The sequence below is a fragment of the Strigops habroptila genome, chromosome 4 (assembly GCF_004027225.2).
Source record: "Strigops habroptila isolate Jane chromosome 4, bStrHab1.2.pri, whole genome shotgun sequence".
Classification (NCBI taxonomy): domain Eukaryota; kingdom Metazoa; phylum Chordata; class Aves; order Psittaciformes; family Psittacidae; genus Strigops; species Strigops habroptila.
Genome location: NC_046358.1, coordinates 44,570,467 through 44,596,820, shown reverse-complemented (window position 1 = coordinate 44,596,820; position 26,354 = coordinate 44,570,467). Strand labels below are relative to the sequence as shown.

Below are 26,354 nucleotides of genomic sequence, written 5' to 3'. Positions count from 1 at the left end.
CAATTAGCAAGAATTTTCCAGTACAGACCATTTCTCTTTCAGTCAACAATCCATTCAATATAGACAAGGATGTGAAGTGTGGATGCACTTGTAAGAACTGGGTCTTTAAAATGTCCCATTCATGTCAGTCCCACAATTTACACTCGTCCTTGCTCCCTCAGCAGATCCCGACCTCAATTACTGAAGAGCACCTGATGTTACAAATGAATGTCCTATTGTACATCAATTTCTGCGATAGTAGAGCAGAAAAGTGTGAGCTGTGTTATGGTTTCTCCTAGATTACTGCTGTTATGAGAGGAGCAGCGGAGGGTGGATAAATGCAGGTTGTGGACATGACTGTCAGATACAAGCTGCTGGAAAGTTCTAAGAGTATACACAAAGAATAGACCAGTGACTATGAAGACATTCAAATAAGTTACTGGTTCCATTCCACTGATAAGAGCTACACCAACTTATATTTATGCCAGTCAACCTAAATATAAAACCAGAGAGTCCTGAGACAAATTCAAAATAAAATACCATTCTCTATGGGTTTTTTTTGTTTAGGAAAGAAATATTCTAAAGGCACACAATGAAGGTTTAAAGATCCAACTGGAACAGGCACATAAAACAATTGAATCTCTCACAATCCACAGAAGAAACCATGTAGCGGACAACCTACAGCACAGAGACTGCTCCTAGCAGACAAGAGTGGAAATCTCCTATGGCAGAATGTAAGACTGAAGGAGGGGTTGTGATAAAGCTGCTTTACCAAGTGAACTGGAGAGTCTGAAGGATGTTAAACAGAAATAGTCTCTTTACTCAACACATTTCAATATTAAACACACACTCGCAAATGTATAAATCCACCTCTTTGACTTTGTAAGGTAATTTAGCATTATCTCTGCAATGAAAATAGTTTCTTCTGGGTTTGTTTTTAAAAGGAGCGACATTGTTGCTGAAGTTTCTGTTCATGATGAAGACCATGTGGATTCCTCAGTGACTTGGCTGCCAGCAGCATATCCTACTCTACAAGTGTTCAAACAAAGTTGATATTCATGAGGCTGTGTCTCCTCAGATTTGGCCTAAATTTAGGTTTGTAGAAACAAACATTCAATAAAGCTGAGTATTTAAGTAAAACTATAGAAATATTCCATTAAGAGAAACAGTTAACATTTTGGCTGAAACCATTAAATCATGATATGAACTGTCATCTTTATTTCCAAAGTTTAACAAGAATATTAAAAGTAGTTAAGCTAATGATATTTGATTATTTGACTCTTAGACTTTGTTAAGATAGACTGACAGGTTTTTTAAATCTCTTTCAGAGCTTTAGAAGTCCTGCTGCTTAAAGGCTTACCTTTGTTAAGGTAAAACAGATGAGGCAATAGTGAGTTTAGATTGAATATTGTTTCCACTTTTATGTTCCATGCCATGGCTTGGAACACAGCCCTACTTTTTTGGCTTAAGGGATAACTTGTTGTCTGGTTATTTTTCTCTCACATCAAAGTGGACACTGTTGTTGAGTAGAAGCTCAAGGGTCATATTATGAGGGAAATTGTACAGTAATCCCAGTGCAACAGTTACTGTATACCAGAGCAGAGGATTCTCCATTTTCGCTCTCCTAGATTTCATATGCACTTTAGGTAAAGAGTCAAGATGAGTGTGCTCTTCTGTGTGTAAATTTTGTATAGTAAAAGGTGCTAGGGAGGTAACTTAGTTTTCTTAAAGCTACAAAGTGTACATATTGTTAAGAGACAACAAAATGGTCTTTCAAGTTACTGATAAATCTACTTGTCAGAATAGCCAATTCTAAATTGCATTTGTGTTTCAAGAGGATCTGTACACTTTATGGTTGTATAAAACTTGCTTGTATTTATCAAACAGGGATTTGTCATCACACATTTAAACATCAGAAACTTAGTTATCTAGACTCCACTTAATGCTCCTCAAAACTTGTAAGTTACAAGTCCTTTATAGATTGAAATTTAGTCAACTTATTACAATAGCATGTGCACTTTGTGTTCAAAGTGGTATAAATGTACGTTCTATCCACAATTTATAGTCCTTACCAAGTATATGAATGCTTTATTTATTAAAAAAAGTCCATTTGAAACTACTTGCCAGTTTAGTGAGTCTAAATTCTTGTTTTGAACCTGGTTTGTGCTTGCATCTTCTTGTATAAGTAAAAACAAAGTGAGGGAACTAGTAGTAGTAGATTTTCTGTTACTTTACTGTAAATAATGGACATGTGTAAGACAAAACCCAGCAGCTGTGAAGACTCTGCAGCTTTTTTCCTCATACACTAAACCTGAATTATTAACATGGAATTGCACTTTGATCAATGAAGCAATCAGAATGGCTTCCAGGTCTGCAAACTTGCTTTGCCCATTTTCTGTAAGCTTCTTGATTTTGTCCTCTATTCAGGGAAACTACAGTAAGGCATATTTCAATAGGCATTTAGCAAATACAGTTTGTTTCTGCAACAATTAAAATAAACAAGGTAAAAGTTGAATGTATTTTCATGTATTTTGAAAATAACCCAGAAGAGCAGCTAAGACTCATAAATCTTGTTGTGCAGCTAAGACAACTGATTGCTTGTAGTCTAAACTCTGGATTCTAATAGAATTTGTGTGTATTTGTATATACTTTGTCTGTGCTGAGGGCGAAGATCATGAACAAAAGCTCTTATTTAAAAAGACAATTCCCAAACATCAGCAGCTGGCCCAAAGGCTACTGTGTTAATACAGAAAATCAAGTTATGACCATAGATCTGTACAGCCTTAAACGCTAACTTAATGTTCTGCTGTGCTGTCATCTTGTTCCTACAAACAATCTGAACAACTTAAAAGGGATCTGTTTGCAGAAATGTCCTACAGAACACATGCATGGTACTTCATGTATGCTGAAGACTTCCTGCTTCAAAGAGGTCAGTTGATACCTGAAGAATTTCAGAGCTCTCAAAGATTCTTCAGGTTCCCTGTTTGCCCAAAGCCCCTTATTATAGTTTTCTCCCTCCCCCCCTTTTTTTTTTTTTAACTTCTTTTCTTAGTGGTAAGCCTGCCTCTCTGCTGGGACTTCCTCTCTGCTGCACCGGAGTAATAGCAGAAACTGAATGCAGGGATACTGCTAAAAGTGACAAAGCTACTGAACAAACCTCACATCTGTATTAATTTTCAAGCTGCTTTATGCTAGGAAATACGATAAAATTAAAGTACTAAGTGCTGTTTAAAAGTCATGTTAGCAAACACTGGTATTGACATTTATTTTGTCATGGCTAATTTAAATGAGAAGCACTCGCCTTTATTCCTCCAGGCTCAGCTCTGTTTCACTTACATACAGGAAGGCAGAAAATACAAGTGCCCTCCCCACCCCACCCCCAACTACTGTTTATTTTAAATAAAGTGTGAATTCTGATGGTTTAAAGATAAACAGAGTAACATCACAATTAAAAAAAACAGAGCTACTGTTCATATTCAGATTAAACACAACTGCCTTTAAAGTAGCTTACATACCTTTTTTGGAAATATGTTTTTGTTACAGTAGCAATGTGTTATTTTGTTGTAACTGATCTCTGTGGCAACTTGAAAAGTTATTGGTTTAATGCTGTTTGAGAAGATTGAAAAAGTGTATAGCTTGTAAAGATTTTATATAAATTGTAAGATTTCAGTTTAATATTTGTAATAGAAAAAATACTAAGATTGCACTTCATGCCTCTGAGTTTGTATCTCAAAGAAATCTGAACCACCTATATACATCTTCCTTGACCCTGTTGTCTGAGACATGTCTGCAGGATTAACCTAGTACCAGAGTCCCAGCTCAGCTTCACCTTCTGTGAGCCTTGGTAATGCTGCCTGAGAAAACATTGAGGAAGCTCTGTGTTTGCAGATTAGTCTTTCCTTATTTGAGCGCTTGATACAGTACAGACACTTTTGGTACTCACACTTCCAAGTATTACAAAGCACATTAGTACAATCCCTCACATTTGTTAAGGGTACCAATTCTTGAAAGATTTCACAGAGCAATGTTTAAACAAGGCTTCTGTAGCATCTGCTAACACTGGTTATTGCACAGGCAGCACTGTAGCACCCTAAAGACTTGCTATTCTTTACATTGTAGTAACCCTCAAAATACCTTATAATCTCAAATATGTTTTTACATAGGGAGATGAACACTCATTCAGTTATCTTCAGTCATCAGAGGGAGATGAGGGAAGAAGACAAGGAGTGCAAACTACTGAAAACAGTTCCTGCTTACATGGGCAGATCTGCTCTAGTCTTGCCCATACAAACCAAGTTGTGTTTTACTTCATAATTATAGAAATTCAGAAAAGAAAACTTCAGAAGTAATTTGAGATATTTCCTTAGTTTATGTAAAGACAACAGTAACTATCATATAGGCCTATGATTTTTTTTTTTTTTTAACTAAGACAAAGTTTAACTGAGACCCTTACTAATCCCAGGCAGTGTAATAGGGATGTATTTGTGGCGTTCCCTGTCAGTTGGAATTCTCCTATATTGTTATCTATAGCCTTCTTCATTTTGGTCAAAATACATCTTATTTTTCATTACCATAAAAAGTATGTTCCATCACCATTGTAAATCACCAGCAAGAGGAACATATGACAGTGGATCCAAATCATACTACACAAGGGATGCAAGTAACTTCAAATACAGTGCTTTATTCCTCAGTGTTTACAGCTGCTAACAAAAGTGTCTCAAATCCTGAAAAAAAAATCCCCAACCCATTTTTCAATTCTTGAGAACAAAACAATACTCAGGTAAATATTCACTATGCGTGAATAAACACAAAAATGCTCACAAACATATATATGAAAATCTTTTACTTAGAACAGAATTTTTGAAAATAATTTTTTTCCAAGACAAACATACAAAATTTGAGGTTTAACTTAATTATTATCATGGTATTATTGCATTTTTTGATAAATTAAAAGCATACATTCTGACACCAGAGGACAGAAAAGGATACCTCCATGAAATGTGGTGGTGCTTACTTTGGTTTTCAACTACCGGCTTCGCGTCTTGGAATTGCTTAAAGAGAGACTGAAATGGCCAGATTGAAAAAAAATAAAACAAAAAACAAACCACAAAATCTCCAACCTGTTCAAATTTCAATTTTCTACAAGGTCTACATAAAGAAAACTGAAATATGATATTAAAATAATTAACTGTTAGAATTACACATAGGCATATATCTGGTTCACTTGATGGTTTACTTCATTCAGAACCACCCTGTCTGCTACAAACAGGATAAATCAATGAGTGTAAAGGCACCAAGGCATATCCACGTACAGAGTTACACCTGTTCAACTAAAACCAGCACATCTCCACATCTTAAGATTGATGAAATCTTTAGGTGTAGATAAGCCACTTGATTTCCCTAGTATGCTTCCTTGGTGAAGCTAAATGCTTGACTGTTGTTCAGAAATTACTTATAGCAAAAACATAACATTGGGATGAGCAAATAGAATTTTATATTAAGGCTTCGGTTGTTAAAAACTCCTCTCTCTACTCCGTTGCTGACCAACACTTCACCTCTATGGCCAGCAGTCTCACTTGGTGTGTCACCGATCTGTGAGCTATTGCAGAGCATTCAGCAAAAAACAGGCTCAAGAGCACAAACCCCAGTAGTGTGCTCCCACACAACCCTTGGGGGTCTCCATAATGACTGCAGAGGCTGACAGTGGTGTAGGCCAGAAAGCAGTGTAGAAGAAAACTGGCAAAGGAACTGTATTGCTAGCAATTGGCTGAAGTTAAGCCATTATTTTAAGAGTTCACATCCAAGCTAACACGTTCAAGCAAGGAAAACTCCTGCTCTTCTTTGTTAGGCACCTGCCTGGACTCTAAAGTATGGGTAAGTCCTTATCTTTTCCATTACAAGCGGCATTCTCAAGCAGACTATGATCAAAGAGAAAATAATGGAGAGAAACTTTTGCCATTTATCTGGATTAAAATTTTAAATTAAAAGGTTGGTGATGGCTAATTAACAAAATCTGACACAGGCTTTTGAAAGAGATAATAATTTGATTTTGAACAGAGCTTCATATTCACGCATAAAGCTGCCAATGAAAGAGGGCATGATGCACATGTTCCTGAAGGTAAAATAACATGTCACGCATACCAGATATGGACAGCAATAGGAAACCTGTGCAGAAAGAACTTGTAACTGTGGAACATAAAAGCAGAAGGAAATCCTAAAGTTCAACCTGCAGTTAAGCCACAGCTACATACTCAAAGTGCTTCAAGGTTTCTGCGCTACATAATCAACAGACACCCCCAAGTTTACCAGATGCCTTCCCAAGTATCTCCACAGTAACATGACCCTGAATACTGTCATGAGTGTATACTTGGGCATCACCTCCCTGTTCCACCTTTGTACTCAGGAGTGGCCTCACAGTAGGGGAGGAGATCTAAAAGATGCTGGACAACAGAAACTGTCCTCCTCTTTAACTGACAGCTCTAGATTTAATTCTTGTCTACATGTATTTACACCCATAATTCTAAGAAAGCTTACTCCTTCTTCTAAAGTAACCCTGTGAGGGAGAAGGCACCCATACCGTTTCAAGAGTTTCTTTTAGGTCATCAGGCCAATTGGTTGGCAGAGTACGACAGTCACTGATGAAGGGCAACTGCTGTATGAGATGTCTTACTAGCTGTGCAATTGGTGATTTCCAAACACAGAGCAAATGGGGAAGGAGAAAAAAAAAAAAAAAAGGAGAGGGGGAAACAAAACCCTCAAAACCAAAACAAAAAACCTTCTCAAGAAGCTCAGCTTGTTCAGCCTTTATGCCTCAAGGTTAACTCAGAAGAAATTTATAAAGGAGCTCTTACCAAATATGATGCCTGCAGAAGTTTCCTGCCCAATCTGACCTTAAAATATTTTCATGAAACACCAATAAAATGTAAAACGGGTAAAATGAAAACAGACACTATCAAAACTCACCATGTTTCTTGAGTTTACGGTACACGCTCTGACCTACACATCTCTGATATAGTTATTAACACAAAAACCAACCTGATTTTATTCGTTTCTGCAGAGTATTAATTCAGAATGATCTTTTATGTGAATTCTGGAAGAATAAGAAACCTAACTGAGTAATTTTAACCAAAGCGTTAAAGATTTTACCATTTGATATGAAAATTCATTTACACGTCCTGTAAGAAAAGTAGATGAAGAGAAAAAGCCTGAAAGCAGCATTCTAGTTTTGTAAGTGTTTCCATCTGGTTCTTAGGCCTATTTTGATTTTTCTACACAGAATTTTGGAGCAGGGGAGTGGACATGCAACATACAATAATTTGAGAAGCTTGAACATTAAATAATATTTGATTGTTTGTTTAGAAAGGGTTTTATTTAGTTTTCTGAGGCTTATTTTAAATAAAATGACATTAAAAACACCATATGAACAGTATGGGAAAAAAAAGGACTTTAGTTATCACATTTTAGTATAAAAGTTCTGTTCGGCTAACTAAAAGAATTCAATGACAGCATCAGTTGGTATAATGTAATGATTTATACTTAATTCTAACCTAAACTCAAGTTAATGTATCTAAATTCCTGACACCAGTAAACACCACCACTATATTTTGCCAATTACTGTTAATATTTACACTATTTCAGTATCTTCGGTATCCTCCCCCTCCTCTGCCGCCATACGGATCACCATAGCCTCCCCTGCCACCATAACCTCCCCTGCCACCCTGGAAGCCACCTCCACCTCTCCCACCACCCCTGAAACCTCCACCTCCAAACCCTCCCCCACCTCCAAACCCTCCCCCACCTCCAAACCCCCCACCTCCTCCTCCCCTACCCCCTCCACCCCCCCAGTTGCCCCTTCCACCTCCACCTCCCCAGCCACCTCGTCCACCACCTTCTTGTCTCTTTTGCCAAGGAGGCATTTCGGGAGGAGGTGGTTCAATCTCCGTTGGTCTGCCTCCACGGTCAGGTACTCTCCCCATCAGAACCTACAGGGAAAAATAGGTCATTTTTAGTTTAAAAAAATGGTAATAATAACTTGAAGGGACACAGGGTACTCCCTCCATGCACAAAGACATGCTGCCTGCTCTTTACAGGAAATATGGTCCCCTTGGTGTGGAACTTGACAGCAGAATCCCTATTTCCTGTCCTTGTAACTTGCTACAACACAACAGAACTCTGAAAGTGATTCCATTTTCCTCCCGTAAAACTGCAATAACTGTACCTCTCTAGCTCATATTACTTTTGTGAAATCTTTATGAAGAAAACTACATGCATATGAAGTATTAGTATTACAATAAACAATATACATAATTCATGTAATACATATGAATATGTAATATACATAATTAATGCAATATATATTCATACAGAAAAGACTCCTTATGGTGCAGCTCTTCTACTTAAATTTCAAAGTTCAAGCTCAAACCTAACCAGCTAGCAAAAAACACAAACTAGCAAATTGATATGCAACTCTAAAAGGAACACCAGTTTGCCTTAGATTAGAAACTAATTACACTCACTAAAGGCTGGAATAGACAAAATATGTAACATGCTGCAGTAACACTTCCAAGAAAAGAAAAACAAAAGGGATCTTGACTTTGGTGGATATTACCCAGTCTACAAAAAGGGAGACTGGACTGAACAAAGTTACACAAAACATTAAGTTAAATAACAAAAAAGTATCCACGTAGGTCTTTTTGTTGTTTCTGTATTTCCTAAACCTTCTGTGTAATGAATGTTAACATATACTGGTCAGTCCCAGGCACTGCGATTAAAGTCCTCTCAAAAAAATCCCAAAACTTTCTCTGAGATCCTACAATAATTAAGAAATTTCAGCATTTCTGGGATCAAAACATACTAAAAGGTATCTAAATGAGGCACAAAACTTTAGAAAAATCTGTAAGTAAGGGATTAATAAAAACAGGCTTAGTCACCATTCGAATGGTGAAACTAATGTCATTACTCACAAGCTTCAGCTTTTATCATACACAAGAAAGCAATACAATGTTGATTACTGTAGCTAAACCAAATAATTTTGCTTTGCAGCAAAATGACACTTCCACAGAAACTTCTGTCATTTATAATATACTGATAAATTAAAGATGCTGGTTTACGAACTGAACGACATAATCCTGGCAACAGTAGCTCAGGAGCTGATACCAGAAAGACTGACATATATCCTTAACGTGAGGTGCGAAGTTCCACTGATCTCAAGAGGCCATTTACACACACACGTGCACACACATACACCTCCCCATACTGCTCCTGCTCATCTAGACTACTGTTTCACCCTGTGGCATGACTGACTGTGTAATAACATAAAAAAAGAAGTTGCCACAATGGTTACTGGAATGCTGCGAACCTTCCTTTCTTAAAGCACCAGGTATCTTGCAAAAATAAATTAAAATATTAAGCAAAGAGTGCAATTCCAGAATTACTCTTGATAGGTCCATAAACTCCCATGTCCTTTTATCACATTCCAGAAAGTAAAAGCATACCTTGTTGATCGCACAGACTGTATTTTCTCGTGTTGACCCACTACTTGTTCTTATGATCTTTGACAAATCTTCTCGAGCAGCAAGAAGGTGAGCTATCGTAATAGTTGACTTTGGAGATAATGCATAGCGCTTGGGCTGATAGATTCGTGCTATGTCATCTGTTTTTACCTAAACGGTAAAAATCAAACACAACTTATTTGCCAGGCATAAAACACACAAACAAGCGTACCGTAAACCATGAACTGGTCTCAGTTTCAATCTGAACACAGGCAGGAATTCCTGAAAATCTAGGTTATTTTACAAAATATACTGCCAGTTGTTACCAATTATCTTCATTGGTGGATCTTCAGATGGAACTACTGTACAAAAAATGCTGCTGATGTTTAATTGATGCTGAAATTAACACCATTACAAAAGAAACTCTCCTATCCACTGTCATCAGATTCTTTAATGTTTTCCAACATATCCAAAGTCTAAAATGTAAGAGTCCAAACTGCCCTCTTAAGAGTTTACATAGCCATATTTAATAGATCACTTCTAAATGTGATGATAACAGAGCAGCTTCAAAGTAAGGTCAATTTGTGGAAAAATAATTAATTGTATCAATGCAGCAAAGCACTTGCGCAAGCCATGCAAAAGTGAAGACTGAGAAGGGGAGAAAGTAAGACTTTTTCCAAACACACCTTGATGCTTCATTTGTTTAACAAAAAACAAAAATAAATACACTTTCTGGGGACATCTAGAGTGGTCTTCAGAGATCTTAGAGGACCAGAGAACAGGTGCTGTTCCCTTACTTGACTGTTTCACTAGGCAATTTGTACACCATTTATGGATCCATTTCAGTCTGCAAACTTACCTCTCTTGGGGACTGAACAAGTTAAAAACAAATCCAAACCACAGCACACATAAAAGAATGCCACAGAATCAAAAGCAGATAAAGATATCAATAGCTATTTAATGGTGGGGAAAAAGGCAAGCTAACAAATACATTAAAAAGGAGAACAATTTGCCTCTTGGCTTTAAATCAAAAAAAAAAAGTAATTCTGAACTGCGCTAATGCCAAAACATTTTCAATCTCCAAAAATCTTCTTGGAGAAGTTATAATCAAATATTTTGACAATAAGGAAAAAAGATTAAAAATCATATGTAATTTTGGATTAATATGTCACCTGGTTATTTCTGTAACTGCATACTATTTCACATCAACAGTCAAGATAGGAAAATGAATCATCTTACTACTCCATCATCATTAAAAATTTAAACTATTGTTCTATTGCAAAAGTGTATTCATTGTTTTTCACATTGTTTGCATGGAATAAGATCAAATGACTTAAAATTTTCATCTAAGTCATAAGTTGACATCAAGTACATTTCAGAAGTACACTTTAAAAGATATAGTTGAATTGGTACACCTATAAGGAAGTTACACACACAGGGACATGTCCTGGCTTCTGTGAGCTAAATGCCTTCCTTTTCCTTTCCTGAAGAGTAAAAGCATTCACAACGCCTGCAGAAAATAGCCAGCCATTTCAAAGCAGCACAGCAGCATCTAGACTCATGTCTTCCAGTGATACTTAGTGAGCTTCATGAAAACAATTCTGTCTGCAAGTGTCAACGACAAATTGTTACACCAGAAAGACTCATAACAATCCATACTTTCAGTAAGCTTTTGAAGTTTTAAGACATCCATTTAAGCTTTCCACACCAACCTTTGGAAGGAAAGCTGATCTTGCAGCTCACGAGCAACATCATCAGCCTCCAGCTTTCCATACGTACATTCATCAAATTACAAACTTTTTGCATCTTATCTCCCCAATCTCTCAGATAGAAACAATATATATTTCTAGCTCTAAAATATCAGACTGGTTAAACCATGACTGTTTTTTGATATACAGAGTGCTAGGAACAAATGAAATTATCAAAATTAAAATGATACCAACAGAGAAAATCCAGAGCGGTTTAGAATTTTTAGCCACCTGAAGGATTACAATTGCGTGCTTTACTCGTGAGCTGCTATTCAAATAACCTGTTCAACTGACCATCTGTTTATCCAGTAGCTTTGAATCCAAGACAGGTAGCAGTCACTGTAATCTCACTGACTTTAAGGGCAGTCACTCTTTGCACCCAGTCTATGCTAAGGCCCAGTGTTTGTATTCCTCTTGCATCTGCATAAGAAATGCTGAGGATCCCTCCCAATTTACTGTACTGGAGATGGGTGGATATAGGAAAGAAAAAGGGGAGATGTAATTAAAGTGAGAAGCCCCAACAGAGGATGCTAGAATTTATAATTGTGAAGCTATAAAGAGTCACATGGATGGACTGTGCCATCTGGTCAAATCCTTCCCCTTCCAGGACTTGGATGTTATAACCCAGGATGAGAAACTGGTTGGAAAGAAGACAATAGTAATAGAAGTGTATTTACATAGTATGTACATTCAGTAGGAAGACCTAGGGAATTGTAGCAGACTCTCACATACCGGATGAAAAAAATTCATCAAGCTTACCTTTGCTCTATCAGACCAGCCAAAAGACTGTACTGTCACATCCAGCCTCTTCATTAACATGCGTCGGCGACATTCATACTCACTGCGAAGAGCATCATTGATTTTTTCCAATTTTTCCTGCAATGTTACAATAAAAAATCCAAACAGTCAAATCTATAAAGTTATAGAAGTCTATTTAAAGTTAACCCCACTCAGCAACTGAGATGTCTATTCCCAGATGATCACTATAAACTACATAAAATTCCAGATGCATCTGTGTAGTGCTACAGTAGTATGTGTATGCAAAATATTTTGAAAGTTAGTAAGTGGATGAATCCACACAAAGTCTGTTTTACAACATTAATTCTGCAAGTATCTGATTAGCATCATTAATATTTAGCAATTGAATTTCAGTAGTAATATTTAGCACTAGACCATTGACTGTAAAATGGACAAAGTTAGATGAAGCCATACGCATTAATTTCGAACATTAATTCTGACATCCCGTTGAATACAGAAAAGAAATTGAGAGACTTTTATTTACCACTTGTTCAGAACTTAGAGGTTTCGTTAGCAGTGACTTCCCCACATGGTTATTTTGAACTTTTGAGAGAATGTCCTTTATCTGAAATGAAACACATACTTCTTCTCGAACACAAATTATACTCCCGCTTATTCCAGCACAACTTGCAGTAATCACAGTTTGCGACTCGTAAGATCAAACACAGCACATTTGTTTTAGCAGACTCATAAAACCAGATATGCTTCTTCTGGCTTACCCATTACAAAAAGTTTCCTGAATACTTTTACTACATGACTAACCTCCACACAAAAATATTTTATGGCACACCACTTCTCCCAATTATAATAGAAAAACATCTACATGGCAAATTTATCAAATGCATACAGGCAGAAGGGCTAGTTAAATTAATAATTTTACTTATTATTAAGTGTTGTAACTACAACTACGGAAATTTAACAACTGGAAGCTAGGAATTCTGTTGCCAAATGCTAGACTTGGCTACAAAATTCTGGTCATGGGTGCTAGTAAGAAAGGCAGGAGATATGACAGGTATGCAGTCATTCTTTCTTATCGTTCTCCTAATCCTGTAACTGCTTCCATTTAACATCATGTTTAAGACCTTTGCATTCACCCCAAATCAGCCTTGCTTATATTTCTTCCATTAGTTTTTGCCCTCAGAAATTGGGGATGAGGTGTGCTGTCTCTTTCTGCTTTCCAAACTCCACTGCATTCTCCAATCCCATTACAAGAAAACTCTACGTCCTCTTCTTGAAGGAACTTCTTTCACACAGCTCTTCTCCAGGGTTGTCTGACTTGTCTGTCTTCTAAATGTAGCCAACTTGTTTTGCTTTTAGTGAAGCGTGTACGTGATGCCTCTCATAATTTACTTCAAAATTCCAACGCAGCCAAGCACAAAATATACTTTTAAATATGTGTCTGAGGAATCAAAACCTGAGCCAATATAGTTAGATCAGCATGACAGCAAGAGATGAAGAAATAAGTAATTACTAAAAAAGGAATAAATAGCAGATGAATTAAAAATCCTATTAGGCAAGAGGTATCTATCCATATACCATTAAGGTCAGAAATATAAACTCAAAGGTTCTAAGGAGTTGAAGGGAAGAGAGTCTATCAAAATGAGACTGGCTTCTGGAACAAAACAACCCAGCAAAGCCAAAACAAATCCTCAATGTAATTTATAGCTATTCAGTGAGAGAAAAATCTGGAAACCAGTGATGCTGAATACTGCATAGAGATTAGAATTATTTTAAGTTTAGCTGCAAGGGCAGCTAAGAGGTAAATACAACACTGGGCTCCACATATGAAAAATCCACACATTCTGCCATCACAAGTTGATCACAATTAAAAGACCTAACTCAGCACTGCATACTCCTGATTTCCACAAACTGAAAAATGAAACGAAGTTTAGAGAGAATAATTAAGGAAGAGAATCAGTGAAAATCAGAACTAGAAGAAACAAGAGCAGCTAAATGAAACAATCCTTTATTGACTGGGAAACTACCCCCAAATTTCTCCAACCTTTTCTTTCCAAGTTAAAGAGGATATCTGTGTAATTTTACCCAGTGACAGGTTTATTAATCCAGTAATATTTAAGGAGGAATCTTTTCACTGATGAACTGGTCTACGTTCATGTTTGTGACACACTGTAAAGTCACACCCAGATTACTGAATCTCCACCTCACTCCCCTGCTCCCATCAGCAGGAATCTGAGGACGTATCCTACAACTATAATAATGAAATAAACTGAGCTGCCTGACAGCTGCAGAATACACTGTCCGGCCTTGACTGATGGCGGGGCTATGAACACAAGAGCTTTGACATATCCCTGTCTGCCACAGGACAAGAATACAACTGATACGAGAATCTATGCTATAACCCACATTCCTAAACACAACAGTTGCCCTAGATTAAGAAGGATAAGCAGGAGTTTAAAGAAAGCCACCATCACAACCCAGAAAGAAGTCTGCATATGTAGTGGGAACAATACAAAAGGAGTGCTCAGACAAAAGAGCAGTGAAAACCTACTTAGAAAAATGTAAACCAAATTGTAACAGCAAAATCATCCTAAAGTTCTCACACACTCAGCTGTAAAAAGTAAGGAAATTAATTAAAAGCTAGATGGAGACAAACATATTTGCCTATTTGACCTTTTGTATAATCAATGACCTTGGTAACATAAAATATTTATGGGATTGCTTTGGAAGTTCACTCACTCTCTAAAAATAGTTTAAAAACAAAAGTTACTGGATTTGTTTGATACAAAAATACTGATTTCAAAATCTGCTGTATAAAAATATACAGTTATTCTTGCTGTCCTGACATTTTAATCCTCAGAAAACAGTGCTAGACTTGTTTCTCTATCGTTTCAAAAAAATTTAATGGATATAAAGTTTAGAACTAAATAGATCAAGCACAGCTAATAGTGCAGGAACAGGCATCTTCACCATCACCTGCATACTGCTTTTCATAAGTGAATCTATTAAAGGTTCTATCTTGCCACACTAAAGTCATACAGGTGTGGGAAAACCATGCAAGTAACAGGCCCTCTCCCCAAAACTTCTGAATGTTCAACTGCCCCCTGGCTGAGGAAGAGGAAGAAAAAAGAAGCATAATCATGTAAAATTATTACTCAGCAGTACAGAGAGATTCATTCCATGTATTCTTAAAAAGGATCGGTCACCCACTCTGTCCACAAATACTAGGGAGAAATAAAGAGCAAAACTTTTAGCTGCCTGACAGAGAAGATAAATTCCACCCCAAGAGCCTATTTACATTCTGCAATGAGGAAGTCAGATTAAGGATCACATCTGTGAAATGAGTTAGAAACTGGTGGGACCTGAAAAAACTGAAAAAGCTATCCTGTTGAATAAAGCTTAAGTTGCCTTATTCTCTGGCTGTCGGTAATTCAAGCATTTTCATCCTCTTCTGCAACTAAGGAAATGGCACTATCAAGTCAATACCTCCAAGTAAGAAGTTCATATGCTAAAAAGCAAAAATTTAAGTTCTGGATATTAAATTTAAATACATCCCAGAAACAACTACAGGTACATAAATGTGCAATCAGTTATTACCTGAGGTCTTCTACTTGCTGCAGCACATTTGAATGGGTAACATGAAAACTATGCTACTTCGACTCGTGCCTTAAATTTGCATGGCAAAGTATGCCTCACCAGGTACATCACATCCTCAGGGAAATGCTGAAATACTTCACCTCATAAGTAAAACAGTTAAACACTAAGATGGCTTTCAGAATAAAAATTCCTTTACATTTGTCAGATAGGGCTTTTATGGATTAGACTGTTGGGCCCTTAACTCTAAGAAGAATGCTTTCAGAGATAATGCTTACAATTTAACAATTGAGAGAACACATGAAAGCCCATACCTTTTGTTCCACATTGGTTAACAAGGGAGGAATTTCAGAAGATGAGGAGTTTGGCAGGCCCAGTGCATCACAAATAGCTTGCACTTCCTGGTAAATTTCATTGTGTTTTTCCAAATGAGAGCCTTTCTTTTTCTTGCTGTGAAGTATCTTTAAAGCCTGAAGTTCTGTACTTAGAAATACTAGAGAGAAAAGCGTCATAATGGCAGATTTAGAGACACATGAATATTTCTGCATCCACATTCCCATACACAAATACAACTACACATTTATAAGACAACCCTGATAAAAAGGAGACTCTCAGTTCTCCCCCGGACAGGTCAGTATCAGTTTCCCATTCCTTACCTGAATTAACTCACTTGACTTCCTATCTTCAGTCTACATCATATTTAACTACATCATCTACATCATATTTAACTGCTTAACTCACTTCTGCCACCAGACCCCTAGTTCCTTGGCTAGTCTTGTATTATCGCACTGGTTCCTGTTGCTACTCCTTTGTCCAAGTCCATCTCTCAATCCTGCACTTTCAAATCAGGTAGCACTTCCTTTTAAGATGTCCAGACACTTCTCAGAAACACAGGAAGCAATGTCTCAGTTTCAGAAGAGCTGGAACTGGATCAGGCGAGGGATAAGGCCTCAGCAGATTGAACCATACTTCACAAATAAAGTTTAATTTCTACTAAAATAGTTTCCTAATAGTTTTCTATTTTCCACTTCTGCACAAGTGAGCTGATGCATGCTCAGCTAAGTTGTACAATTGTAAACATATACTTAACTACACATAAAGAACCATTTAATATAAACTGTAGAATAACAACAGAGCATGCACATACAACACTGTTTTCTAAATGGGAATAAAAAATGCTTATAACTTACAGAGGAGTTTAAGACAATCTTCTTTTTCTCTTAATCTGTCTTTGATGTCTCCAGATACAAGTGATGAATACGGACAAGCCATTTCTCTCAGAAAGCCACTAATCTCAAGCTGGAAGCTCTCTATATCTTTATCACCTATGGGAATAAACAAGTGCAAAGTTTTGAACAATGCGATGATGCTACAGCAGTCTTTGAAGACTTTAATGCAATTGAACATCACTATGAAATGAACAGCTTATGTCACAAAGCAGCATATCAATGTAATTAATTTTCTGATGAACAAGTTATAGGAGTCATGTACCCATTATTTCCAATAGTTGTTTTTAGTTTTCCTACTTTTTTTGTGAAAACACAATCAATATAAAAGCTCATCCAAGTTCCAGTACTCAAAAAAATCAGGTAGCGGTAACGAGCAACTTGCATATCCACACACAGTGCTGAAAAGAACACTGCACTGGACCAGCAGCTGAAAATACTAGGCACCAAAATCCCTGGAAGTTTCAAGGCCAGGCTACATGAGGCTTTGAGCAAGCTGGTCTAGTGGAAGGTGTCCCTGTCTGTGGCAGGGTGGTTAGAACTCGATGATCTTTAAGATCGCTTCCAACCCAAACCATTCTGATTCCATTAAAATATGATTATATATAACAACTACTTGAGGATGCATGAATGATGCATTTTTTTTTTTTTTAATAAAGAATCTTCACAAGACAAGACTTAATCTATGAGCCACATCAATGCAAATATCAGCCTCAGTCTGACTACCCTTTGGCTATCTTCTAAATTTCAACACTGTAAATTCACTATCAGCTGAAAAATATGGGTCCAAATCCACTGATCAAATACTAAACTGCTTTAATAAATTAACATTCACATACCATCTGCTGCAGTGATGCTTTCTTCCATATTACAAAGTGACTTTATTTGGGAACCTAACCAAACACAAAGCTCAAAAAACTCTGGTGAAGACAATCCATTTTCTGCTGCTTTGTTCAGGGCTCCCTCCTCCAACAGAGGACCAGTGTACCTGCAGAGAGAGATAAACATTACTGATATGAACCCAGTTTACCATAAAATATATAAGTTTTAAAAGCATTTTACCACAAGCTGGTTAGTAACTATACAGAAGTAATTAATCTTTTAAAGTTACTTCTGTCAAGGAATAACTGAGACTTTTCTTAGACCAAAAAATGAGTGGTGAACAAAACGGTCTGTCAGAAAACAGGAGGCAGGCATCCGCACGTATCACGTGTATGTGAAAACAGAGTTTCAAGTCTCAGTACACGCTAAACAGACAAGAATTCGACTGTTTAGTCAAAGAAGTTTCCCTACAACGTTATCTTGGTGATGTACCTTTGGGACAACAGAGGCAACACGATAACAGAAAGTGGAACTCAATTTTACACTGTTTCTGCTCTGTTCCACCTGGAGCAGCACCTCGCGGGGGGCTGGAACCGGGCGGGGAGCCCGGCCAGTGGGAGGCCCGGCCGCCCCACTGTGATTAGACTCGGCCGCTTTCACACCCCCGCCCCAGCAAACACCCGTACAGCCGCGCTTCTTTCGCCTTCCGCCCCGTTACAACCTGGGTAAGCCCAACGCAGACGCCGTGACCCCGATCCCGAGCGAGGGTAAAGGCCCAGCCCCGGCCGCCGCCGGGCCCCCTGTGGCACCCGCCGGAACGCGGAGCCCGTTCCTCCGCCGCACACCGCTGCCCTCCGCCCCCCGACCCGGGCCCGACCTCCCGCCCGCGGCGAAGGGTCCCCGCCCTGCGCCCGGCCGGGCAGCGTGGCGGCGGGGTCCCCCCGGCGCCCCTCCCCGCGAAGGGGGAGCCGCTGCTGCCCCCGATTACCCCAGGGCCTCCAGCGCGTCCAAAATGTCGCATTCCATCTTCACGGCGGGTGCCAGCTCCTTCATGCCGGCACCGCGACTCGGGCTCGCCGCCGCCACCGCCGCCGCGCTGTGCCCTCCTCAAAGCGGCCCTCCGCAAACCCGCGCCCGCTGCTGCGTTCCGCTGCCGCCGCGGGCCCCCGGCCCGGCGGGAGGCCCCGGGCTGACCCCGCCCCTCTCCCGGCGGCAGCCCCCTTCTCGGTGGGGCTGCAGGGTAGCCCTGTGCCCCCAAGTCGCAGGTAGCTGGGGGTCACCTGCCGGGCAGGCCGGCCCTTGCATTCTTCCCTCACTGAGGTGTGCCCAAACTCCCTCACCCTTCCCTAGCCGGGCTCGTCGGGCCCTGCGGCTGTCCCTGTTGCCCTGCCCCGGCTTTGGCCTCAAGCCGCTGCCCGCTGCAGGCGGCTCGACCGACACCTGCCCCCACCATCAGAGGTTTTACGTAGGTAAAACAAATAGGTTTTTAGGCCTGTACCTCTGCAGTGTTTCTGGGATCTCTGAATTTCCGGCTGAAAGCTCTGCCTGAGGTGCAGACCACGACTGCGAGGCCCCTGTAGCCCCGATTTTGAACTCTGGGGACCAGCTCCTGGATCCTGATTGAGGTTAAAATCCAGGTTGTTTATGATATTTTTGATAAATTAGGGAGGGAAGCTGGCGTAGGTGGGCTGTGTTGCACAGCCACAGGCGATGGTACCAGGTATGAACATGACCAGCAGCTCCTGCCTGAGAAGCACAGCGTTTCCAGCTGGATGTGGCTGTTATGATGAAGACCTTGGAACCAGCACACAGCTTTGCTACCCATGTGGGACTGCATACCGCATGTAGTAGAGTGGGATGGCCCGCTGTGTCTCTCTGAGCATGTCACTTTTCAATCCTGTGACCTGCAGTGATTTCCAGTTTCAGTACTGTTAGGCCTATTAACTGGAAAACTAGAAGGAAGTTCTCACAAAACACATTGACTTTTCCTATCTTTGATTTTCTTTGTCTTCTATTTTGAGGTGTCTGGCTTGTCATTTCCAAGCTTTTCGTAGTGACAGCAATGTTAAGAGAGAAACATAAACTAGCGCCACCTTTTCTTGGTCTGTTTGGTTCTGAACTGCCTCCGTTTTATCCCTCACTCCCAGCCACTTCTGGTGAAGCATGCCCCAGATTCCCTCTAAAACCATACTGTTGCATTAGCTTCTCAGTTTCCTATTTCATGTAGTTCAGCCATAGACTCCCATATTTCCTATTAAGTAGAAGGAAAATTCAACTTTTTAAAAAATTTTTTTTTCTTTACCAGTGTTGTCTTATACAGACCTTCAGAAAACCCAGCGGATGAATCTGTGGTGAAACCCTGTAAAAGTGTGCAATCAGATGGGAGTAATTACAACACAGATATTCTTAATCTTGAGCAAAATCTTCTCAATTTTTGAGGCAACTATTTTGAATTATTTCCATTTAGCAGAAGATGAGGCTTTATTGAGTACTAAGCTTTAAAAAAATTGGGAATGAGGACAGCCATGACATCCTCCCGCACACAGAGACAGAAGGCTAGGAATTAAAAACATTATTTATGGCAGTTGGTTGAAAGAAGAGCATCTTAAAGTCTGGTAGGGTTATGTCGACCATACGATGTGCATCAGTGCCAGCAACTCGGTGGTCTCTTTCACAACTCTTAACTATGTCTTGCTCCATATGACTGAGCTTCAGAAGGACTTTTGCTTCAAATGAGTTAACATAATTTTTGCAAATGAAGAAACATGTATATGAGAGCAGAGATTCTAAAAAGAAGAACTGTTACTCCTGTTTAAGCAACATAGATGTTCAGTTATTAAAGAAAACAAGATATGCAGAAGTAGAAATAGCCAGTTTTCTTTCCCTTCCTTTTCTGAAGTTGCATCTCGATGCTACCTGCAGTGAATCATCACTGCACAGTTGTCTGAGAAACTGAGTAGTTTTCATATCACCCAGCAGTGCATGCTAAGAAAAAGAACTGAGAACAACTAGAAGTGAAACTAGCATAACATAATCTATCAAAACTGAAAGGTAATTGGGTAATTTAAGAGGTACTGTGTGGTACAAGTAGGTGGCAGCATTATTCCCTGAGTCTCTCTTAGTAAATTTTTCTACATGCCATAAATGTATTTTGCTAATTTATATCACAGCACAATACATAAACTGTTGATTTCTCCTACTGTCTTTTGATAATGTTGCATATATATGATAGCCAAGCACATGCATCAATCACTTGTAATTCCACAATATTTTTCTTTTTAATCCTAACTTTTCTGTACAATAAGAGATATTAAGTATATGTGGAAATAGAAGTTTGAATTTCACAAATTGTGTCTTGAGAGCCACAGGTGAAAGGCATTTTTTGTTGTGATCATACTCTTAGGTTGCTTAACACCTTCTCACAACTCTGCTGTTCATTCAGCCCACAACTTTCTCCTTGCCCATTCCTGAGCTTCCCATTCATGGGGGAGGAAAAAAATCGTGATAAAGCTGACTAAAAAATATTTTGTGGCAGCCTAATCCCACGGGAGTAGACTTTGCCTTTGCCCCATGCCCTTTGTAATAGACAAACAAGAATGCCAAAGAGGTCTCAGCACACAGCTGTTACTTTCACGAGAAAGACGTATGTGGCTTCAACAAGGTCATCAGTGTTCTAGCACTTTTCAGGTTTTGTCAGGATTTCTTTTTCCGTAGTCTGCCAGTTAGCCATCTCCATCAGCAGTCACGTGAGTCTGGGAGCTGGCATGAGGAAGGAGTAGAAACGCACAGCCAAGGTAAAGGCATTCAGTTCAGTGCACTGAATCAGCATTGACTTGAATCAACTCAAGCTGATATGAAATGGCATCTTTATTCAGCATGCAGCTGCAGCTGTCTATGCCTCTCAAATATATTGGAGAGTACCTTGAGTTGAAAGCAAGGTGAAGATAGGAATTTGCAGGATACATCTTCTGCCAATTCATATTAAATCTCTACAATTATGAGTTGTCTGTAATCTTACTAAAACCCAAACTACATAACTCCATTTCCTATTGACGTTAAGCCAAGGTAAATCTCAACCACTTACCAAACTACTTGTATGAATATGACAAGTCATATGTTGTTATGCTATTCAAAACTGCAGGAGAGGTGTTCCTATTGCCAGGCTTGCAGATGGGCACCAGGCATTCTCATACTGCCTAACAATATTAGTGGGGTGGAAGGGTCCTGCTTCCTGCTGCAGCAGAGCAGTCACCTCGTTGTCTGCGCAGCCAACAGAGCAGGCTTTTGGTGGTATGTGGTGTATACAATTTGTCTGCTCCTAGTAAAGAAAGTAAAACTGCCCACAAATATACTAGCTGCACATCTCGAAAGATTCAGTTGCTTTGTCCTTTTCATATGCAGCACAGGAATAAAAAAATTGATTTCTTGGATTCCAATGAGAAGGAGACTTTTAATGCAGAAGAGGTACAAGTAATTTGTAGTACTAAGAAACGTTTAGGAGACAATTATCGACCACTAGAGGGAATCATAGGAGTGGAGGAGTTGTATATACTACATAATAAATGCCTTCCTCTAACACAAGCTTGTCTACGTGCAATGCTGTACTGTATGTGCACAGTTTAAAAATGATTGAGAAAAGACAGCATTTTATGCATGCTTAAGTCTGTATAAGAAGCCTATATTAATTGAGTTTAAAACAGATCAATAACAGGTTAAATTGTTAAAATGAAATAACTTCTTTACACAGATATTTGTTTATCAGTTTGAATTAATGTGTTAAAGCTGTAAACCTGTTCAACTTCCATATGTAAAAAAGTACTAGCCATTCTTTCAACCTATTAAAAAAAATAGGCACTGTTCTTCAGACTTGCGGACATTTAAACAACTGTAGCTTACTTGTTTAAAACCTAATGTTAAATCGCTTTTAATCCTTCTATAAAATCCTTCTTAAATTTACAGATTATTTGGGACTACCCACCCCAGGCAGTATCAACTTAATTACATCATTGTGGAACCTAACTGCAAGTTAAAATTGATCTATATGTAAATTACATCACTGTTGCAAATAGAGTAGATGTGAATGATGGATATACTAACATCACTGAACCTGAGTGGATTTATGCTAGCTACAGGAATCCTGCCCATTAGTTTAAGGGCTACCCTCCTGAAATTAAAGCTGACCTCCCATCATAAACATTTGATTTAGAAATCACCTTTACAACATCTCACAGACCAAACCAAGCCACCTGAAGTTGTGATGTCAAAGTTTTCAATCCACAATGAATTATTTCAAGATATACATAGTGATAAATCCTGCAGAATGAAAATTGCAATTTCTTGAAAGTGGACTGCTCTCAGACTGCTTTTTCAGGGGACATATCTCTGCACAGATGGTGGGGGAGAGGTCAGAACTGGGCAGTCATCAGCACCTTGCACAATGACTGCAGCATACTGACTAGCCCTCCTTTTCTAGTACTTGTCTAAGGAGACACTGGCTCTTCATTGTCCTCAAACTGGAATAAAATGAATAAGGCAGACTGAATATATTAATACACAACAATATAGCCAGAAAGGTGTTGACCATAAGCAGCTTTACAAAAATGAAAGCTGAGCGACTCACGGTATTACCAGCACCTTTCACCTCTGTCATGGATTCAATTTAATTGCCTTCTCGCTACCAAGATAAGCATTGCACCATGAGGACTATTTACTTCTGAAGTTTCTCATAGATTTTTTAAAGAGAAAATGAGAAGATGATTTAGTCAGTAGGTGCCCTGTGAACATTTGTTTGCAGAAGAGGCTGTGGAATACTGGTCATAATTTTGTGGACATTATTCCATTATGAATGAGACTGAAACCTCATACTAGTGCAACATATTAAGTGAGCAAAAAAAGACAGACCTGCAGTAAGTCTGGCCCCTGCTACAGCAAATGTTCAGCCTGGCAGGACAAAGCAATGAATATTCCAAGTTCATATTTCTCATTCTTTTAAAAATAAACTGTGCCCGTTTTGCTCTTCAGACCATATGGCATGAATCATTTCAGTGAAGCATTCATCACATCATGATTTACACTGACATTATTTCTTAGAAGTTAAGTGGTGGGGCTTCACTGTGAGGAGCTTCATGTATTACAGCCATTCTCTGTTCTCTTTCACTTGTTTCTGCTTTTAGGCTTTCTATCTGAAAATTAGTCTCCTCATAAATGTACATAAACTTTTACTTTAATCTTTTGTACTCATGTATGATGTAGTCATAGGTGCCCCTTTGATCCTTATTCTGTTTTCATTATAAGAATGTATGACAGAGAAAAGTCGTATAGAATCATAGAATCATAGAATCGTAAGGGTTGGAAAGGACCTTAAGATCATCTAGTTCCAACCCCCCTGCCATGGGCAGGGACACCTTGCCCTAAACCATGTGGCTCAAGGCTCTGTCCAACCTGGCCTTGAACACCGCCAGGGATGGAGCATCCACAACCTCCCTGGGCAACCCATTCCAGTGCTTCACCACCCTCACTGTAAAGAACTTCTTCCTTATATCTAATCTAAACTTCCTCTGTTTAAGTTTGAACCCATTACCCCTTGTCCTACCACTACAGTCCCTAAGGAAGAGTCCCTCCCCAGCATCCTTGTAGACCCCCTTCAGATACTGGAAGGCTGCTATGAGGTCACCACGCAGCCTTCTCTTCTCCAGGCTGAACAGCCCCAACTTTCTCAGCCTGTCTTCATATGGGAGGTGCTCCAGCCCTCTTATCATCCTCGTGGCCCTCCTCTGGACGCGCTCCAACAGCTCCATGTCCTTTTTATGTTGAGGACACCAGAACTGTACACAGTACTCCAAGTGGGGTCTCACAAGAGCAGAGTAGAGGGGCAGGATCACCTCCTTCGACCTGCTGGTCACGCTTCTTTTGATGCAGCCCAGGATACGGTTGGCTTTCTGGGCTGCAAGTGCACACTGCCGGCTCATGTTAAGCTTTTCGTCAACCAACACCCCCAAGTCCTTTTCTGCAGGGCTGCTCTGAATCTCTTCTCTGCCCAGCCTGTAGCAGTGCCTGGGGTTGCCCCGACCCAGGTGTAGGACCTTGCACTTGGCTTGGTTAAACTTCATAAGGTTGGCATCGGCCCACCTCACAAGCGTGTCAAGGTCCCTCTGGATGGCATCCCTTCCCTCCAGCGTATCAACCGAACCACACAGCTTGGTGTCATCGGCAAACTTGCTGAGGGCGCACTCAATCCCACTGTCCATGTCACCGACAAAGATGTTGAACAGGACCGGTCCCAACACCGATCCCTGAGGGACACCACTCGTCACAGGTTTCCAACTGGACATCGAGCCATTTACCACAACTCTTTGCGTGCGGCCGTCGAGCCAGTTTTTTATCCACCGAGTGGTCCATCTATCAAATTGATGTCTCTCCAATTTAGAGACAAGGATGTCATGTGGGACAGTGTCGAATGCTTTGCACAAGTCCAGGTAGATGACATCAACTGCTCTGCCGCTGTCCATCAGTTCCGTGGCTCCATCATAGAAGGCCACCAAATTGGTCAGGCAGGATTTCCCCTTAGTGAAGCCATGTTGGCTGTCACCAACCACCTCATTGTTTTTCATGTGCCTTAGCATGTTTTCCAGGAGAAACTGTTCCAAGATTTTGCCAGGCACAGAGGTGAGACTGACTGGTCTGTAGTTCCCCGGGTCTTCCACCTTCCCCGTCTTGAAAATGGGGGTTATATTACCCTTCTTCCAGTCATTGGGAACTTCACCTGACTGCCAGGATTTTTCGAATATGATGGACAGTGGCTTAGCAACTTCATTCGCCAGCTCCTTCAGGACCCGTGGATGGATTTCATCAGGTCCCATGGACTTGTGCACGTTCAGGTTCTTAAGATGGTCTCGAACCTGATCCTCTCCTACAGTGGGCCTAAGGTCTTCGTTCTCACAGTCCCTGCATTTGCTTTCCAAGACTTGGGTTGTGTGGTCAGAGCATTTGCTGGTGAAGACTGAGGCAAAGAAGTCATTAAGAACCTCAGCCTTCTCCAAATCCATGGTAGCCAGTTCTCCTGATAGCTTCTGGAGAGGGCCTACATTGTCCCTAGCCTGTCTTTTATTTGCTACGTATCTATAGAATCCTTTCCTGTTATCTTTTACATCCCTTGCCAAACTTAATTCTAGCTGGGCCTTAGCTTTCCTAACCTGGTCCCTAGCTTCTTGGGCAATGCTCCTGTATTCTTCCCAGGCCGCCTGTCCTTGCTTCCACCTTCTATAAGCTTCTTTTTTCCCTCTAAGTTTCCTCAGCAGCTCCTTGTCCATCCATGGAGGTCTCGTGGCCCTCCTGCTGCACTTTCTTCTAGTCGGGATGCAACACTCTTGAGCACGTAGCAGGTGATCCTTGAATATCAGCCAGCAGTCTTGGGCCCCCCTGCCCTCTAGGACTGTATCCCATGAAACCTTACTAAGGAGGTTCCTGAAGAGGCCAAAGTCTGCTTTCTTGAAGTCCAGGGCAGTGAGCTTGCTGCACGCTCTTCTCACCGTCCTGAGGATCTCAAACTCAACCATCTCATGATCACTAGAGCCAAGGCTGCCCTGGAGCGTTACATTTCCAACCAGTTCCTCCCTGTTGGTGAGCACAAGGTCCAGCATGGCACCTCTCCTCGTCGGCTCCTCTACTGCTTGAAAGAGGAAGTTGTCTTCCACACAATTAAGGAACCTCCTGGATTGCTTGTGCCGGGCCGTACTGTC

General features: G+C 40.0%; 2 protein-coding genes and 1 long non-coding RNA gene across 6 annotated transcripts in view; 2 read left to right on the top strand and 1 right to left on the bottom strand.

The window, feature by feature from the left end:
- RASGRP1 (RAS guanyl releasing protein 1) overlaps nucleotides 1–6,427 on the top strand; it is a 45,390-nt gene extending 38,963 nt beyond the window's left edge. Inside the window, exons 17-18 of one of the 4 annotated variants that reach the window (XM_030481871.1) lie at nucleotides 547–713; nucleotides 922–3,690. In XM_030481871.1, coding sequence (XP_030337731.1) covers nucleotides 547–681 — 135 coding nt within the window. In that variant the 3' untranslated portion in view covers nucleotides 682–713; nucleotides 922–3,690. Of the gene's footprint in view, nucleotides 1–546 lie in introns of all 4 variants that reach the window. The other 3 variants (XR_003990871.1, XM_030481873.1, XM_030481872.1) reach the window with 3 other exon arrangements.
- On the bottom strand, nucleotides 1,870–18,794 carry FAM98B (family with sequence similarity 98 member B). The gene is made up of 8 exons (XM_030481875.1): nucleotides 18,605–18,794; nucleotides 17,634–17,782; nucleotides 16,759–16,893; nucleotides 15,883–16,061; nucleotides 12,501–12,581; nucleotides 11,978–12,094; nucleotides 9,474–9,641; nucleotides 1,870–7,961 (listed from the first exon to the last, which is right to left on the bottom strand). The coding sequence occupies exons 1-8, from the start codon at nucleotides 18,667–18,669 to the stop codon at nucleotides 7,614–7,616; spliced, it is 1,242 nt and encodes a 413-aa protein (XP_030337735.1). The 5' UTR covers nucleotides 18,670–18,794; the 3' UTR covers nucleotides 1,870–7,613.
- The window catches only part of LOC115606269, a 26,599-nt gene continuing 18,452 nt past the window's right edge, over nucleotides 18,208–26,354 (top strand). The window contains exon 1 of the long non-coding RNA XR_003990872.1: nucleotides 18,208–18,341. This is a non-coding gene — a long non-coding RNA (uncharacterized LOC115606269). The remainder of the gene's footprint in view (nucleotides 18,342–26,354) is intronic.

Bases quoted from the DNA above. Each gene is read 5' to 3' on its own strand.
- FAM98B (XM_030481875.1), bottom strand. From the start codon at position 18,669: ATGAAGGAGCTGGCACCCGCCGTGAAGATGGAATGCGACATTTTGGAC. The intron at 12,582-15,882 runs GTATGGGCTTTC...GTTTCATTTCAG, and splicing joins TAACCAATGTGGAACAAAAG to ATAAAGGACATTCTCTCAAA. The intron at 12,095-12,500 runs GTAAATAAAAGT...GTAACATTGCAG, and splicing joins CTCTAAGTTCTGAACAAGTG to GAAAAATTGGAAAAAATCAA.